Below are 18,454 nucleotides of genomic sequence, written 5' to 3' on the forward strand. Positions count from 1 at the left end.
TTACTAAGATCACCGGGTTTAATAGCAAAATTTAGTAACAAATTGCTAGAATTGACCTTTTGAATGCTAGATTTGCAGCACGTTCAGTCAGGAATCTGTTTATGGTGTATAGGAGGATTTTCTTCCTCTCCACTTACAGAATTACAAGAAATGTTACTGTCACAGAGGTGCCGTTTCCCTTTGTGACACATGCTTTGAATTAGCAGTGGCTGTTGCCCATTGTGTTAGTATCAGCAAGCTTCTAAAGTAAATAAGTAGCAAGTCACAACTCCCATCCTAAGGAGGAAGGACACCATCTTGATTTATCAGCAAGATAAAGAGGAAGGTTGCTTTGGTTTGGTTTGGTTTGGTTTTTTACCTTGGCTTCTTTTTTTTTTTTTTTGTATCATATAAAACCACACCAAGGCATGAAGTGCATAAGAAGTGACTAATGGTGCTGAATCAATGCGTTCCTTCAGATTCAGAGGAGAGCTGGCTGTGTTCTCAAGCTGCCAGTGTGCTCTCTTCTCCCTACACTCAATGCTTAGTTGGGAGTATAGGATGCTTTTGGAGCATCACGTCCTGCTCCATCCACGCTCCTCTTCACTCGTGCAAAGGCCCGAAGGTAGAACCCTGCTGCATTGGTGTTCTGCCATCCCAAAGTTGCAGGAGGCCAGGGGAATACTCAGGCACTTGGTAATGTTTGGTAGTATTTGAGGTGTACAGTGTAGTTGTCAATGGGGATAGGGGAAGAAGGGCAAAGTCTGGCTCATGTCTGCTTAGCAGTAGTCCCTAAAAGCTGGAGTTGGGTCACTCTGATGAAGTGACTGTGTTGTACCTACATTACACAGATCTTGCAGTCAGTTCTTCCTCATAGATTCTGCTGTGTGCAAGTGCCAGTTCAGCCCTTGGTGCCTCCTCCCTTCCTCAACTTCTGTTTCTTCCTCTCCAGCTGCTGTACTTGAACACTTATATTTCTTCATATCTGTTATCTGCATTTTGGTCTAGACCTCCTGTAAATACTGAGTGACTCCCTGAAGCAATTCTCACTGCTTCTACTTCTCATTTTAGTCTTTTATGATCTATCTCAATTGTGACATTTGCAAAAAGATAAATTATTATGGATAGCTAGGCTGTGGGGCAGTCAGATATGGCATGTATTATTTATTTTGAAATATGTTTTTAAATTCTGCAGAGCCTTCAAGTTGCACAGCTTAACTGTTACCTCCTTGATCCTTCTCATCTGCTATAATTTGTGGCATTTATTTGTTGCATTTTGTTTTAGGAGCACAGTAGGAACTCTCTGTGGCTGATTGTCTGGATCTGTGATTTTTGTGGATGCAGAAAGCAAATACAAAACTAGTTGTTTAAATTTTTTCTCTATATTCACTTCCAAAAGACTGAAGTAAAGCCATGTTACTCAAAGTTAGGTGAAAAGTAGGGGACAACTGGGTTTTTTTGTTCAATTGTTTCTCACTTACAGCTAAATAAAACATAAAATAAGCACCCTTTTAGATAAATGTGAGCACATTTTGGACACTTTTCCTTTACAAATAAAGTTTGTGAATAGCTGAAAAACTAGCTATTCTTGTGACCTATCTGGATGAAGAACAGTCTTGGCCTAGAGAAGTTCTGAGCAAGTTCTATGAATTAGCATGCATTAAATGATAGAATCATTTTATTGAGCAATAATAAAATATTGAAGTCAGATGGAAGGATGATGGGGAATTGCTATTTGCAGCTCTGAAAGTGATGCATGTCATGTTAACTCCCAACCCAAACAACTCATTCTAAGATTTGCTTTCATGAAACTTAAAATCCTCTGTTTTGTCCAATCATCAGCTTTAAACCTGTTCCTTGTCAGTGAAGACAACAAATCTTTTTGCTTGCATCTGCCTGGGGGATGTGGAAAGCCGAGATGGTCCTGTGTGATTAAATTAGATGAAAGACTTGCCTTCTACCAGTGAGACATGAAGTCTAATCAAGTGAAATGAGTTTTGAGATCTCAGCTCATTTCCTTGGGGAATATCTGCTTACATTACACAGTCACGACACCTAATTCATCACAGTTGATGCAGCTTATGCTCAGAAGAGGACCTGGGACTGGGTGGCATGGGACTTGATCACAAGTCTCCCTCTAAGGAGGAGCTGCTTAGTGAAGTTAAGATACAGCACACTGAGGGGAGAGCTTTAATATGTATTTTTTTTAATAAATGATCCATATTTCTGTGTATCAGATCTTTTAGAACAGAAGGGTTTAGGTGCAAAAAGGTAAAACAAGGTACTTTGTGCTGAGTGTAGTTTATGAAATGATAGCTGTACAAATGTTGAAGGACATAGTGAAGAGCAAAGTTGAGCTTGTTATTTAATTTCTATGATGTTAAAGGATATTTATGTATTTCCATGTACTTAGGTAAGAAAGTAAAGATTATTCTGCCTCCCTAACAGACTGTTTTTGTTTGTTTCTTCCAGGGCATTGTTATAACTCCACTTCTACTTTTGCTTTTTGTAAGTATCATGGTATTAAAATATCTTCTTATTGGGTAATCTTGCACCTACTGGATGTTATATTTAAGATGCAAGTTTGGGTGATTTTCACAATGCATAAATAATGAAGAAGATTTTTCTGGTCAGTATTTGAAATCAGCTGCCTCCCAGGAAGGCCATCAAAGTGTGAATGCAAACACAACCTACACTTCATTCTAAGATGACCAAAAGCTGTTGTCTTACAGAAGTGCAAAATGATATGCTGTTAGTCAGGCTGGGTAAAAGAAAAACACTTATCAGGTAGGGTGATAACTCGGTTAGGAGAGCTCTTGGAGAGCTTTCACTTGCAGGAGCTGGACAGGATTGTACTGATCTGAAATGGATGAGAATAATTGCAAAAGCACTATTCAGATAAACAGAGCCTTGCTTTTGGGCAACTAAGCCCATGGGTATTTTTGTGGTAGAGGTTAGCAAGACAGATTACTGGAGCCCCTGTGCCTCACTAAATGTGATACTGCTTCATTCCTGTTAGTTCAAGATTTCTATTCCAATTGTTAGTCTTCAGTGAGGGCCTTGGATTCTTACAGTTCATGGTAGAAGGAAAAGGAGAAGACCAAGCTTTATCTTCATGTTTTATAAAGGCATGGATATTTAGTCAGCATACAATGGAGAGGCTTTTGCAGGTGGGTGGTGGTGCTTTAGTAAGTCCCTTGTCAGACAGGAAGTCTTGGAGCTTGAGGATTTGCTGGCATAGCTGGTGTGATGTGGTGCATGTTGCTGAGGGCTGTGGCTTTGTGAAGAGCAGGGAATATAAGCTGAAGCACTTAAAGGATTTCAAGGAAGGCATACCTTTTCTTTTATGTTGTCTTACTGATGGCTTTGTATGTAAGCAGCACACTGGAAAGGGGGGAAGTGGGAAGTTGGTCTGAAACAATTTATTAGTGGCATGCAAGGGATGCACTGTTTTATAGCAGGGATGCTTAAGCAACATACGGACTGTATACTAATATAGCAGTATAAACTGGGATAAATAGTACTCTGAGAGTGGCTGTAACATCAACTACTGCTTCAGAATAACTGTGTGGGAAGATATTTCTTTTACTAGAACAAATTGTAGTTCATTGATGTAGCTGTGTTTACACACAAACTGCTTTGACTGTATTGTATAGAGTGATACACACCAGCAAAGCTTTCTCGACACACCTGGGACCACACACTTATTGTAGGTTGAAAAAGATAACTTTTCTTAAAAAAAAGATGGGTGTTTTGTTATTTTTGTACTGAATATGTTGATTCAGGATGGCCTGCATTACTGTTTTCCAGTCCTCTTCCCTCTTGTATGGAATGTGTTTCTTCCACAGGAATTCATTTAGACCTGTGCCTTTGTTTCTAAGTGACTGAAACTTCAGCTCTTTTTACAGTTGCTCACTGGTAGCTTTCACCCTGCTTTACCTCACTGAGTTTGATGCTCTGAATAGTCAAAAGGGATATTTTGTGCAGAAAATGAAATGTTAAGGAAATATCTGCGTATCTTTTCAAGCAAGGTAAAGATCTTTCCTTTGGCATCTTTATAGACAGATAACAAGATATTCTGCCCCATAAATTACAGTGTTCACTGTTCCTTCTCAGAAGAAGTGGTAAAACTTTATGTGTGTAAGAAGGCAAATCATGTCTCTGTTCTTCCTACCAGCCCTGGACACATTTGTATGAGAAGTGTGTAAAATGCACATTAATTTTTGGGTGTTTTGTAGCATGACTTGGGCTTGCTTTTCTTGAGGAAGATACGCACAATAATTGCTTTTTCATCAAGTGTGATAAGCAAACTAGTCTGGGGATGAGGGGAGTTACAAAAACTGTGGGTATTTGTCACAAAGCCCAAAACTTGAGGACTACTCTTGTGGTATGTAAATATTTGAAACTTCTTGAAGTCTTTGTTGAGGCTTTCACACATGAAGAGCAGCATTCTGGTCAGCCCAGCAGCACACTTTGCTAAGATGAGGCTTGCCTTCTCTGAAGGTTCAGTTTATCCGGTGATAGGTATTTAGGACAGCTAAATGTGCACACCCTGAGTTCCCATGTCCTGACAGTCTGTAGTTTGGACTGCTGAAACCTTTTTTCCTTGTGAACCTCTCTAGTCTTCCTCTGAGCTTCCTTTATGCGTCTGGCCTGGTGAACACATACTGGATTCAAGCACACAGTTCACTTGTTTCTCTATGCTTGCTTACAACCTGCAGCTTCATCATTTCATGTGGTATTGTGGAGTTGCTGTGGAGTGAGAAACACTGACTAGAAAATTGCTGGTTATCTTCTCTAAACCATTCATCAGTTTAGTCATGCAACTTACCCTTAATGCTTAATTATTGCAGGGTAGAATTTTCAAGTTTCAAAATAAAACTTCCGTTTACCTCAAAATTAACTGAGCTGGCCTTCCAAATGCTATTCATGGATCTTTCAAGTCAATGTCATCAATGAATTTTAGTTCCTGAGTCTGGTACTCACGAGCATTAACTCTTCCACACAGTTGTGCTATGCTAGTCTGAATGCTATATTGCATTAGTGATCATATTTGTTAGCCTCCCTGTGTACAGTGCATAAAATACCTTTAGTGCTGCCAGAAATAAAATACATTGTTGTCTATTAGCTTGTTTTTGTTATATAGCTTAACCTGAGGTAGCAGTTATTGTTTATATTTTGCCCTGTGTGCACCAGAGAATAAAATGTTCTGAACTGCCTTTTTGTTCATAACTGCCCAGTAATGTAAATATAAATTGTCTAAACAACATTGATAAAAGCATGTTGAAGCTATAATAAACAGTGTATTTAATGCAAAGAATTTATCATCTTAAATGAACAGTGTTGAACAGGACTACAGTTACATTTCTGAAAAGTGTATTTCTGGAATGAAACTTCTGGTGCAAAGCTTACTCAAAAGTAACATTATAAGAGGTTTGGATTAGTATAATGAAGCCTTAAATACTGTGCATGTAATTGCTGGACTGTATGAGGATGCTTAGCTAAATTTTATAAAGAATATCTGACTTTGTCACAGATACCTCTGATTAACATTTTGCCTAGTAAGAGGCTATTGAATCTTTCTTCCCAGATATGTTCATCAGCAGTATCATCATCCTCATGTTAACCCTTGTTATTAACAGTTAATATGTCACATTCCCAGCAAAGATGTTACGAATGGGCAATGTCCCATAACTGTATATAATTGGAGTTCATACATGTGGTGAGCAGGAGTGTTGAAACAAAGTTAAATCAGTTTCAAGTTAGCAGGAGGTTATGCTGTTTGATATTTCTTTGCAGCATTCTGCAGTGCTTCATTAATAATGATCAGGCGTCTGTGTACCAAATCATTCAGAGAGTGAGGCTGTCCATCTCCCTCTTGTCGCTTTGCACGCTTAGCTGAAGCCAGAGGTAACAGATTGATCATGAAAAATTTTAAAGCAGAGAAATAAGTTTTGTTTTCTCAAAGGCATTTGAGGAGGAAAAAAACCCCATCAACTAGAAATGGTGTAGACTAAATTTTGCTTTTGAAAATAGCTATATTGCTATCATTAAATAACTGAGGAAGTAAAGCACTTGTCCATCTTTACTTACCACAACTTGTTCTGTGTGTTGTTTAGTTATTTCCTTCAGTATTTGTTACATTACATGATTCCTAATAACAGTTTATGATTTGAATTCTTAAATATGCTGCAATTTGGCCTATTTACATTACTAAAAGACAGTTAAAACAAAGGTGTTGTCACACTGTGAAGATAATAGTGCTGTAATATGATAACCTCAAGATGTCAACACCTTTTTATGACACCTTGTTTGAAATACAGAATTTCAAGAGCACTGAACTCTGCAACAATTGTAGCTGTATCACCTCACTTCTATCCCCTTAGATTGTAAATTTAGTAATGGAAAAAAGGAATATGTATGAATGCAGGTTTATTTCCACTGAGGGATTTCACATGCCTTTGTATTGCATGGGATGGAGGCCAGGCTGATGCCTCAAGCAAGGTCATGTCTCGGATTTACTGTGAAAACAGCATGAACATAGATGTTGTACTAAGAGGGTGATGCAGAGTTGCCTTACTTGGGTGAAAGTGGCTCTGTTGCTTCCCAGCCACACTGGGATAGAGTTGCCCCATCTGTCCTAAAAGTTGGCTGAGCGCATGGAATGGCAAGTCTACCCAGCCACACAAGCTTGGGATTTTGTTGATTGTAATAGGTATCAAAATACAAGCTCTCAGTCATCTGCCCACCTGTTGGAGCCAAATGTGATGCTGTGGTTGTTATGGCATAGTATCCCAGCTTTGCCACTTTCTTGGTGTTCCCCTTGGTGGTGAGACACTCAGTGCCTGACAGATGTGGTGTCTTCAGTTGCTGAAAACACAGCCAGTTTAGCTGTCAAAGTAACAAAAGTCTTAAGTGTGTGAATCTATTGAAAGCCATCAAAAACTGTTAAGAGGTAAGTCAGTATTTTACATTTTTATGTACTTCCCGTTCTTCAGAAGCATGCCTGCAAAGCAGTTAATGCAGAGTGTTAAAGACCCAATACAAAATTCATGTGTATATAAAGACACACTTGGCAACCCCTCTGTGTGACTGTCAGGCATTACTCCCCCGTTAGCTCTTTTACCAATAAGACTACCATGACATTTGTGTCAAAACAGAATCTTCCCAAGGCTTTATCAGCTTGCTCCTGTTCCTGATTTCTGCATATTTATTTTTATGTTGGCATTGTAGTGGTGATGTCATAAGTACTAGAAAGTAACACTGCTGAGAGAATTCAGGAGTAGACAAGTGAAGGAAATTTGGTGCAAGTACTGCAGAAAAAAGTGAAATAAAGTGAGTGAAATTAGAAGTTGATTTAAATACTGAAGAGCTTTCCCCTGTACTCACAATCTTTAAATTAAAATATGGGTCCAAAAGTTGTTGATACTTCTCAGATTTTTGCCAAGTCTACTCCAATCCCATTAATTCACATAAACCTGTTTACTGAAAGGAGCTGCCGGTACTTTTTTGTTTTTAAACAGGATTTCTACACACTGTGCCTTGTTTTCCTTCTCAAGCACTTGGTGAGTGAGAGTTGATACCAGTCAAATGAATCGTTAAATATGCAAATATCTTAGTAGCTGGAAAGCCTTAGAAGTTGATAAGGAAGTTGCAGCTAATGGATTTCACTGGTATGTGACAAAAGGCTGATTACGGTGGGGGGGAAGAGAGGGGGAGCAGCAGAGTGCATTAGCTGTTAACAGATCAACTCGTTCATGTAGAAGATTTAAAGTGCATCATTATTTCTACCTGGTTATTTACCTCACCGTTTCCTTTCTTCTTTAATCACTGGGAAAACAAAATTCTCTGATCTGATCCAAGCTCTTTACAATTAACTAGAACTTCCTAATGAAGTTCTAAAGAAGAACTGCTATGAAAAATTTACTTAGTAATTTTATTGCTTTTTTTCACATTCACCTTTTATGGCTTTGTTATTAAATTGGAATAAGTAACAGAGAATAATAGGGACCCTCCTTGTTCCTGACACACACACAAAATACTGTAGATTTTTCTAGGTGCTTTTCTACATGTTATTGCTCTTGAGATTTTCATCTATATAAAACTAGGGGAGCCTTTCAAGTGCACAACCTGCTTCAACATGGGCAGAAGTTAATCACACATCTTAATCATAGGATCGTAGATTCTGGCTACCAGGAGGCTCCCATCCTGACTCACCCAATCCACCTCTTTTCCATGCTGTGAAATTCACCTTGAAACTGAGCATGATCCAGCCTAAAAGTAAGGATTTTTGCTCTCCCTCCACCCTTGCAATATTAGAAACTCGTGTCTCTGATGAATAGAAAACTAATTTCCAGTAAGTACTGGTTAAGGATGTTTAATCCATTTGTCTTTGTTGCCAGTGTTATACATCTGAATAGCACTTCTATAAAATTTATCACCCTGGCTCAGACCTTCTCTTTGCCAGCCTTCAGTCAGCAAGGCTAAACAAGCCATGCATTTCTAATCTTTAAATTCATAAAACAAATCCCTTAATCTGAGGTGTTTTGTGCACCTGCTCCAGTTTTAATTCCTTCTTCAGCTGAGGTTAATACAAATCCTGCACAGTTGTGCAATTTGCTTCACCAAAGGCTTATCCAGGCCTTGTGCAATGTCTCCAGTATCCCCTACCTCGACTGATTTATTTCTTCTGGTACATCACAGTTTTATTTTCCATGGATAAATAATATTCGTGGTTCTTAATTACTCTGTATTGACTAATCTATGTCTTTCCACTTAGCCACCCCCTTTTTTGCAGCAGGATTTTTGGATGCTAGTCCTTCAGTCAGTCCCAGCTCTCCAAGGGTATTAATCTAATTCCCATTTAGGTGTTTCTGGGTTGTAAACTTGATCTTGTTTCTGTACATTAACCCTTCAGATCATTGCACCACAGTTAAGTGGAAGAGTAGCTCTGGTGTATTTCGGATGAAGAATACCTATGGTTATTTTTACAGCTCTATAAAAGGCTGTAAAATCCACAGGTATGTTTGGATTGGTTTGGTATTTAATGTGTTATAGGGGAACCCAAAAGGGATTAGGCATCTGTGATCACTTTAACAGGGGAAACTCAAAATATACAGTCTCATTGCCCAAGCCAGGAAATAATAAAAAAAAAAAAAAGTCAAGATTGTCAGCTTTTCTTTTTCCATACTTCTGAATATAAAACTTAGATTTTTTTTTTTATTTGCCAATGGAACTGGAGGGTATATGTAGACAACTAGATACTTTTTTATTTGTGCCAAATCACTTCCCACAGCCACACAAGCATATAGAATATGCAAGAATTTGCAAAATATATCTTGTTATTTAGCAGAACTGGGGACTTAAGTTTAATTTTTAAGAATAACAGTGAAAGATCTCTGTTAAAATACATGACTGCCAAAGCACGGGATGCAATCTCTATTGTACATTTGCCCCTTTCTGAGGGAAGAGACAATTTGCAGTTTTTGACAGGTAAAATTAAAAGCTTTCTTTTAAAATTAAAATGTGTTCTATAGAAACTCCATTCTCAGTGATATTCCTCCCCTTCCCTTCTACCCATTCAAGGTGGATTATTTCAGTACCAGTCAATGACTGTTGGTCAGTGGCTGGGAGCTAGCATCTCTTGCACAGCTTCTCTGCCTTACTGAGACGTCTGAAGGCTCTGCATGTGAGTGCCTGTAAAGCAGGGGGGTGGGAAGGACACCCCCGTGACCTGTCAGCTCTGTTTAGATGTTATGTAGGAATGACCTCTTTCGACCTCCTACCTGAAATCTGGAGCTGGGCACTGTGAAACTCACAGGAGTGTATCAGTGCTCTTCCAACTGCTCCCTATGTCCCAGAGCACCAGCATCATTACTGCCCATGGCAGAGTGTTCCCAGCAAAGCATTTCCATTTGCCACATACCTGGGTTATGGAGGGACACGTGGTTATTCTTCTGCTGTACTGTAACATGCTGCAATGACTGGGTCAGGATAAGGGCTCTGGAAAGAGTCCAAAGCAAGGGAGGACTTCGTTCAGCTGGAAATACTTCTTGTTCGTTGCCCTTCATCACTAAACTGGATCCCATCCACATCTTTTCCAAAAGTGCGTTGCTTTCTGTGTCCTTTTAGTGATGGGCCTGCCATCCACAACAGGATGTAAAGGGATTAGGTCATGGGGTGGTCCAGACAGGCCTCTGAGGCAGCTGGATCTGGGCTGAATGAGAGGAACCAGAAGCAGTGACAATACAGCATTGAATGCAAAATTTAAATAGAGTGTCAGAGTAGCCAGATGTTTCCCCCAGAATGTGGAAAAGAAAAGCTTAAAATTGAGTATCTCATGTAAGAGAGCAGCCAGTAGTGCCCCTCCCCATCAGTTCTGCCCTCTTTTCACCGCTGCCTCACTTCCTCCTCTGTGCTCAACCACTGCTGAGGCTGAAGCTGGTTGACGGTGTGTGAAGAGCACAAAGACACAACCTGAGGAAGCATTAATTGCAGGAGAGCACTGGGAGAGTAAAAGCCACCCCCAAAGGATAGCCTGCTCCAAAGTGGACACAATGTGTGCAGCACATGTGCCACTGGGCTGTTATTTGGGGGGACTGGGAGGATGTGCTTCTTCTGAGTCTGTGGCGGTGTAGACGTGGGAGCACCCACTGTCATACCTGCCTGGTCAGCCAGAAAAATAAGAATGGAGCGTCTGGCTTGTGGAGACAGTCTAGGCTGGGAGATGGAATTGTCTTGGTTTTATGCAAGGAAGCTTGGGTTTTGCTCTTTGGTTTTTTTACCATATCCAGTTAAATATAGCCTTTTAATTAAGGATAAGCCAGTGTTTCTACCACAAACTCATAAAGAAACCCACTAAATAATTTGTCGTGGTTTTTTAAAACAGGCGGTCTCTTGAGAAGAAAGGTCTAGGACTAAATTAGCAAGAATGCTGCAGGTCAGATTTGAAGTACTGCATGGTGACAGAATTGTTTGGGAAGAGTTGCCTGGAATTCTCTTTCTGCTTATCTGAGTTGCCCTGCTGAAATCACTCCGATTATTTAAGTGAAAAATGTCTTTCCCCAAGCAGGAATTTTTAGGGTCTCTTTTTGAATAGTGAGTCTATTAAAGCAGGGCTGACTTATTACTAAACCTTTAACTGAAATGCTGCTATCCAGAATAGTGTGTAACAATCTCTTCACAATATCAAACTTTAAAAAATGTTCCTAAATAAGCATAGATAATATGGTGGTATGAAAATCTGTGATTCCTTTTTCATTAAGTGGTGCATTTTATCTTCCGTACATCATTCCAATCAGGCAGGTGTAGGGTTTTTTCAGCCATAAATCAGCAGTTTGATTTCGTGATGTTTTTATGCCAGTTCTTACAGTACTTCTGTTTGCCATTGAAAAAAAGTTCATTTTTAGGCATGGAGGTGATTATAACAAGGAGGGCAGCCAAAGATAATCAGCCATTTTAGCATAATACTAATTTCTGTGCAATGCAAATCATCTAGGTAGTTAGTTTTAAAAAAAAACTAATGACAGCTAATGGAGCACAGAATTTAGCTTGATCCAACTAAAAAATCCTAAAGGATTGAAATCCTATTTATTCATTCAGACAGAATATTTGCATTTTCTGTGTAGGAAGGTTTGATTAACATTATATCATCAAGATTTCTGTTTCCTCTGTTCCTCAATTCTCACTCCTCTTTCTCAAAACGGATGTGGCAGACATATCCAAAGGATGTGTTCAAAGCAACTCTGGAACCCAGGCAATGTGTGAGAGTCCGTGGGACACTTAGGGTTCTGAGTCTGATGAGTTTTCATGCTACAGATGTTAAGAAGACCCTGGTCAGATTATGCTTCCATTAGCTGTGGGTTCTTCAGTAATTTTGACTCCTCATGATTAGCCACTGTATGTCCAGAGTCTGGGTTAAAATGTCTTTTTCTTCTGTGTAATTGTGAAGTTCATACCTTCTCCTCAGCCTATATTTTCTCTTCTGTGTCCTTCTCAGGAAGTATATTTAAGGTTAAGGTAAGAGTTGATAGACATAATCTAACAGATAGGTTTTGAAAAAAACCAGCCCACTGAAGTTATTGTCAAAATATACAGAAGGAGTCGAAGTTTAGAAGACTGTTTGAAGAGTAATATCAGTACCTTTAATGCAGTTTGTAATTATGTAAAAAACACAACAAAACAAATACCAAAAACCCCACATCCAAAGCAGAACATATCCTTATATATACACAAAGTGCTCAAAAATCCATCACAGTTTGAAAACGCTACATTTGAAGTAACATTTAAAAAATCTGGCAAGACTATGCCTTTTCCAGCAGCATATTATGCTGTTGAATAGTTTTTCATTCCTGACTTAGAAACTGATTATGCATCCACTGAGCATAAAACTTGGAAGTCGTGAGCAAAGTCCAATCAACATTTTTATAGAAAAGCACAGGAGTCACTGCCAAAGTTCTGTGAAGCTATGCAAGTGTCCTGGCATGCAGACTGCTTGCTTAGATTCACTCCTCTGTGGCCCAGGCTGATTTTAAAGTTTAAAAATCTTCACTTTCACTTGCAAAACGCTTCCTGGAGTATACAGTAAGTAATGCTTTTAGCTCCTCAGCACGTAACAGTAAGTCCAAATACAGTTTGAAAAACTAAGAAGCTTTTAAAATTTCAGAAGCTCATTACAAGAATTAAAACAACAAGGAGATCATGAGTGGGATGATGGAGTTCTGTGCTTTCTGTAGGGAAACACTCAGAGAGCCCTGTGGCCCTTGGGGATCTGGCTGCACTGCCAGACTTTGGGTACTCATGTGGGTGATCTGAATCTCCCTATGCAAGCTGTTACTTCTCCCTCTTGACTCCATGGGAGATTTAGGCTCCATAATCTCAGTGCTCTCACTCGCACCCAACGTGCAGACCACAATTCTCAGCTGTGACATCATCCTCAGGTCCCCTCCACGCATTTTCTGTGCCCACATTCTTGAAGTTGGAGGTGATGGTGACAAGACGCTGTAATTTATTAAGTGGTCAGACTGAGTCTTAGCTGATATTGCCAGTTAAGGTAGTACATAGGAAACAGCCAGATCCTGTACGTTCCTCCTGAGACTCTCCACCCAGAAAATATTCAGAAAGGGACATATGAAATCTGATGCCATTTGCCTGCACCAAAATCTCCATTTGCCCAGAGACATCACCCACAGGCGTGTTCGCTGATTTCCCACGCAGTACATATACAAATGTTCATGTACAAAAAAGCAGTGCAGCTGTAGGTTTCTGCATAAAGTATAATACTTCAGCATATGAAATTTCTGATTTTTGTGTTCTTTAATTTATGAAGAATCTTGTTTTATGCCAAACCCATTTGTATGGCCATATGTTGATATTTCAAGGCAGACTTATAGAAAGTTACTAGGTTGCACGATCACCTTGTCTGTCATGCAGGTAGCTCGGAAAGGGAGGTGAGAAAAGTATAATCCAATCTGAGTATAATCTATGAGAACCATGTATTTAAGAACGTTGTAGGAAATCAGCATCATTTAGATGGTGCTGAAAAGATTCTGAATTCTCTCGTCATCCTGAGAATCTCTAAAGTGAAATGCAAAATATAAAATAGAGTGGGTCTGTGAAAACCTCAATGCTGTGTCCTTTACCTCATCGTGAAGCAAGTGGTTGTCTATGAGAGCTCTGACAATGCTATTCAGTCTTCTTAGTATATATTTCTTAATGCATGTTCTATTGCTGTTAAAGAGGTGTTAAATTACATTAAATGAACCTTTCCAATTACCTAGCCTAAAACAAGTCCCATCAGAATGCAAAAAATACTGTCTATTTTCCTAAACATTCTGAAGCAGGTTCCAAAAATCCCACTGACTTTTGTGGGTGTGTGTGTTCCTATTTTCTGCATCTTAAAAGAAAATACTTTTAGCATTTACGTTGTAGTTAGAGAGATCACCAATTTGGAGACTAAGCCTGTCAGTTCAGTTGTCTTAATGAAAGAATAGTTATATTCTTCCAGTAGATCTCTTTTTTAACAGCATTGAAATAAAACATGTGAATGTTGTCTTCACTATTTTATTATTTTCATTTATTTATTGAAATAACTACACTGACTTTTGATGCTTGATGTTTGTGTAAGTGGTAAAGTAAGTCAAGCTGCTTAATTAGGAAGATTCACTCCTTGTCTTTTTAGACTATCATCCTACAAATGCTTATATGATTTACTTGGTGTATATGTGTAGCAGGTTTTCAATTAAATGAATATTGATGGAAATATTACCCTAGGTTATAAAATAATCAGAGATTTGTTTAGTTCTGTTTTGTGGAACATGAATGCTTTATTGTGACTTAACTATTAAACATGTGTGCAGCTCCTTCCAGTGCACATACAGTTTTTATGTGTAAAATAAAATGCATATTAACGTGTGATATCTGTGTATGAAATTTGCAGATACTAAGAAAAAGTGCAGTGTTAATGGTATATCTTTATTTTGTAGCTTGGATCATCCTCCTCTGTGCCTTTTACATCCATATTCTCGCAGCTGTTTATGACTGTTGTAGTCCCTCTTATTATTGGACAGGTATGTCTTTTAAATATACATTCTTATTTAAAAAAACAAGATAAAGAGAGCTATCTTAAAGACAGACTGGCAACCTGATAAGCTGCCACATAGGAATAGCCTCAGGATAGTGAAGTCTAATATCAGGGAAAAGATGCTACAGTGCTCCCTGGAGCCACATTGATCTTTGTTGAGATTGAGCATTTGTCCCTCACTACCACAAACATATGCTGCTGCAGAGCAAGGAGGGAGCTCGTGAACAAAAAAGTGGCAAAGATGGCAGCCCAGGCTGTGAGAAATTCCAGCCCCATACAAATAAGCTTTGAGAATACTACACAGTCCTTTTGTCACATGCCCTTTGCCTGGGGGGTGAAGGAAGTCCTCCCTAGTATCTACTAATAATTACAGGAATAAAAACATCTCAACATTAATAAACATATAAAGGCTTATTTGTCATAAGTTAAGAAATCATAAAATTAAGGCTCCTTGAAATATTTTGCTTACGCTTTGCAATAAGGGGTTTAGTTGCACAAAGTATTTCTGCATGACTCCTTTATCATATTACACTGGGTGAAAGATACTTCTTGTTGAAATGAGCAGTTGTTCAATATTTAATTTTATACTTATTGTTCATATGTTTACATAAAGCCCTATTTTTCATGGCATATGATGAAAATTTCCACGGAATGTAAAAATACTAATTGCATATATAAGGTTTTCTGTGATCCTTGTCTCTGTAGTGCCTGTTCACACATGTTATCTTTAGTTATTTTTTCCTCCCATGTCATGGTGGGAAATTGCAATAGCGTCAGAACTGTTGTCACTGTTCTTGGGCACTAAAACACCTTAATTCTACTTCTTACTTACTTGTAAGTATTTGTTGTTCTCAGGCATTCAGAATGCACAGAGGGAATATCAGTGGGATTTGAAGCTCATTGTATCATCCACTTGAACTCTGGGTTCAGCTGGAACTTTCTGGATTTTGTCAGCCTAAAGCAGACTCTGAAATGGAAGGCATGGTTAAAATACAGGCAAATGAGAGCAGAGGCTATAAAGGAGCACCCTGGACAAGGTTAAGAATATCTGTCATTGCCTGTGCTACATAGGACATTCAATCAGTCTTGTATCAAACTATAATTGCACATTTCAAAATCGGCATGTACTGTAAATTAACAAATTCCTAGTGAAGTTTCTTTTGATTAAAAACACACATTGAAGACTAGATGAGCATGATAAGCATGACAGTAGCCATCAGCATCAGCACCTGTGTAACCTCTCTGCAACCATATCATGTGGAAAATGGACATTACCTCTGTGATCCTGAAGGGTGTGGAACTGCTCTCATGCTTTGAATTAAATGCCAAAGAGCTTCCTTATTAATTAGGACGAAGGGTTGCTGATTAACCTACCTGTGTAGTGCATTCTTACCTCATCAAAATTAGGTGTCCACAAAAAGCAGACAAGCAAAAGTGCTTGAATCCTCTTCTGAAAGGTCCAAAAATTGGAAGCTGTTAGTTGGAAGCCTTAGGTAGAAATTTCTGGGAAACAGATGCATGGCAGCAGATTTAGCATTGAAGTGTCCTACAGCCATGGAATATCAGCATCGGTACTGCAATGTGATAAGCCCAAAGATGATGGTAGATTGCTGGACAAAGTGATGGCCAAATTTCAAGAGGACTTTCATCTGTATATATAATGAAAAGTTAATTTGGAAATATGTGACAAGAAATTGATGTGTGAGCTCATTGGTGGAGTTGGGTGTTCTTTCAGCTGTAAGAAGTAATAAGGCTGAGTATCATGAATTGAGCAGTAGGCATATGAAATAAGTGCTCTGTGTGATCACAAGGTGGAAATCAGAATTGTGGTGAGACTTAACTGAGATGGAATTTAGGAGTTCTGATAAAGACTGAAAGAAAAAATAGAAAATTGTTGCAATGGCCGCCACTGACCACTGCCCAGGCCAGCTCCTGCGGTACGCGACAGGAGTGGGGAGCAGCTGGAGGCTCTCGGCTTTAAAGCTGCTCCTCAGGAGTTCAGCTCTGCCCAGGGGAGCTGAAGCTCCAGGCACAGTGGCTGTCAGCAGTCCCAACGAGAGAGAGGATAAAAAGTAGCAAGGAGGCTTCCCACACGGGATAATCCCACTTTATTGGAGGCAACTCCCAGGAGACAAGCCTCCAGCAGTTCCAGGGAACCTCTTATAAAGGGAGGTGTTACAATGGGGATGGCTTAACTGGGGACCAATAGAAATCTCTAAGGGAGGGATATGGACGAGGATAGACATTTCCTTGGGCCAATAGCCTCAAGGGGAGGAGGGAAAGGGATCGCATGCCCCAATGGGGCATCGAGGTTTAGGGGATTTCCAAAGGGGGAGGTATCTAGAGGGGTAGGGTCTCGGGGGATTGACGAGGACCATATTAGGGTAAATTGGGAGGTTTCAGATGATGGACACTGGACCTTCGGGAACAACAGGAGGGGTTTGGGTGATTGATAGGGAAGGAGCTAGAACAAGGGGAGGAGAACAACCATGTAGGGAGCACCGGGGGAGAGGCTTGGGTCTGGGACAAACCAACTGGGAATAGGAGTGGGGAAGGTAGGGATGAACCACTGGGGTACAGAAAACTTACATAAAAATACAATAAAGGTATTGCATCACCACAGAGAATCTTAAAGCTTGTGTAACCCAGTGCCAATAGTTTGGTTTTTTATAAATACACTTCCAACAAGAAATAGGATGATCCTTCTTTGAAAGTGTTTGAAGCAGTGAAGAGAATGGTCAACAGAAGTAGCTGTAAGCTCTAAGCATAAAGACTTTGTTTCTGAAGTTACTGACTTCACTGTATCTGTTCAGAGGATATGGGAGAGCAAAAATGCTAATGAAAGCTATGGATCAGAAATGCCAGTAGTTTACATTGATTGTCTTGATTAGATAGAGCTGTACAAAGGCAAACCAACCTGCCCAGATAAGAATAGAAGCCATTTCTGAAGGTGGATATCCAAAAGTAATGGGCAGGAGTCAGGGAAAACAATAAGCAAGAAAAGAACTGATACCAAGAGATCCAGCGATAGGTCTCCTTGCCCTTCATCTGTTCCAATTAAATGGGAAGTTTTGGCCTTTGTTCACAGACCACCACTGACTCATTACTGAACTGTTGCCTGACATGTGGCACAGGGATGTGTTTCTGAATAGCAGGTCGCTCACTCTGGGGTTCCAGAGGCGTTAGGAGATAATGGACCACAATTCCTGAATGATGCCCTCAGCAATTAATTCTAATTTATCATTTCATGCTCACAACATCAGTTCCTTACCACATGCAGCCATACTGTTCAGCAGAAAAGTCAGTGGAAGAATGCCTGGTAAGGTTACCTGGTAGCAGAGAGCTTGATCGGGGAGAAAAAAAAACCCAAGCTTGAAACCTGCTTGCTTGGAGGGTTGCCTCTCCTCAGCCTTCCTAACTCGTCTGTGATCAACGGGGGTTTTATGCTCAAACCACATCAGTGTAAAACAGAGGAGGCTGCTTAAAGGAAATGTTCTCTAAGGGCTTTATTTTCCTTTAAAAAAATCTTGCCTCTGGGAAAACCTGTGTTGCCTAAATGCTCATTTCCTGAGCAGGCTGCAGAGCTGGCTGTTTGAGCAGCCCCTGGGATATAAGCAGAGCAGATGAGAAGGTGCTTTTAGATTTGTTTTGTTTGGGGTTTTTTGTTTGCTTTATGGCAAAACATATGAAGAGTTTTGGTTGCTTGGCTGGCTTGTCAGAATTTTTAATGATGGCTGGGACAAAGAAGTCACAATAGTGTAATTGATGCTTATTTTCTACTGGTTTTTGAACAATTTTTTTAGCATTTCAGGACTACTATTGACAGGAGTCAAACATGCTCTTCTAGCTGCTGACAGTGAAATGTGTAAAGGGCTGCAGGTACAGGCACTGCTC

At 39.6% G+C, this 18,454-nt stretch overlaps 1 protein-coding gene across 1 annotated transcript in view; it reads left to right on the top strand.

The window, feature by feature from the left end:
* SLC10A7 (solute carrier family 10 member 7) overlaps nucleotides 1-18,454 on the top strand; it is a 173,891-nt gene that overhangs the window by 120,270 nt on the left and 35,167 nt on the right. Inside the window, exons 8-9 of the mRNA XM_008641344.2 lie at nucleotides 2,452-2,487; nucleotides 14,463-14,546. Of these exons, the coding sequence (XP_008639566.1) occupies nucleotides 2,452-2,487; nucleotides 14,463-14,546 (120 nt within the window). The remainder of the gene's footprint in view (nucleotides 1-2,451; nucleotides 2,488-14,462; nucleotides 14,547-18,454) is intronic.

This window comes from Corvus brachyrhynchos, unplaced genomic scaffold (genome assembly GCF_000691975.1).
Source record: "Corvus brachyrhynchos isolate BGI_N302 unplaced genomic scaffold, ASM69197v1 scaffold229, whole genome shotgun sequence".
NCBI classification, from domain to species: domain Eukaryota; kingdom Metazoa; phylum Chordata; class Aves; order Passeriformes; family Corvidae; genus Corvus; species Corvus brachyrhynchos.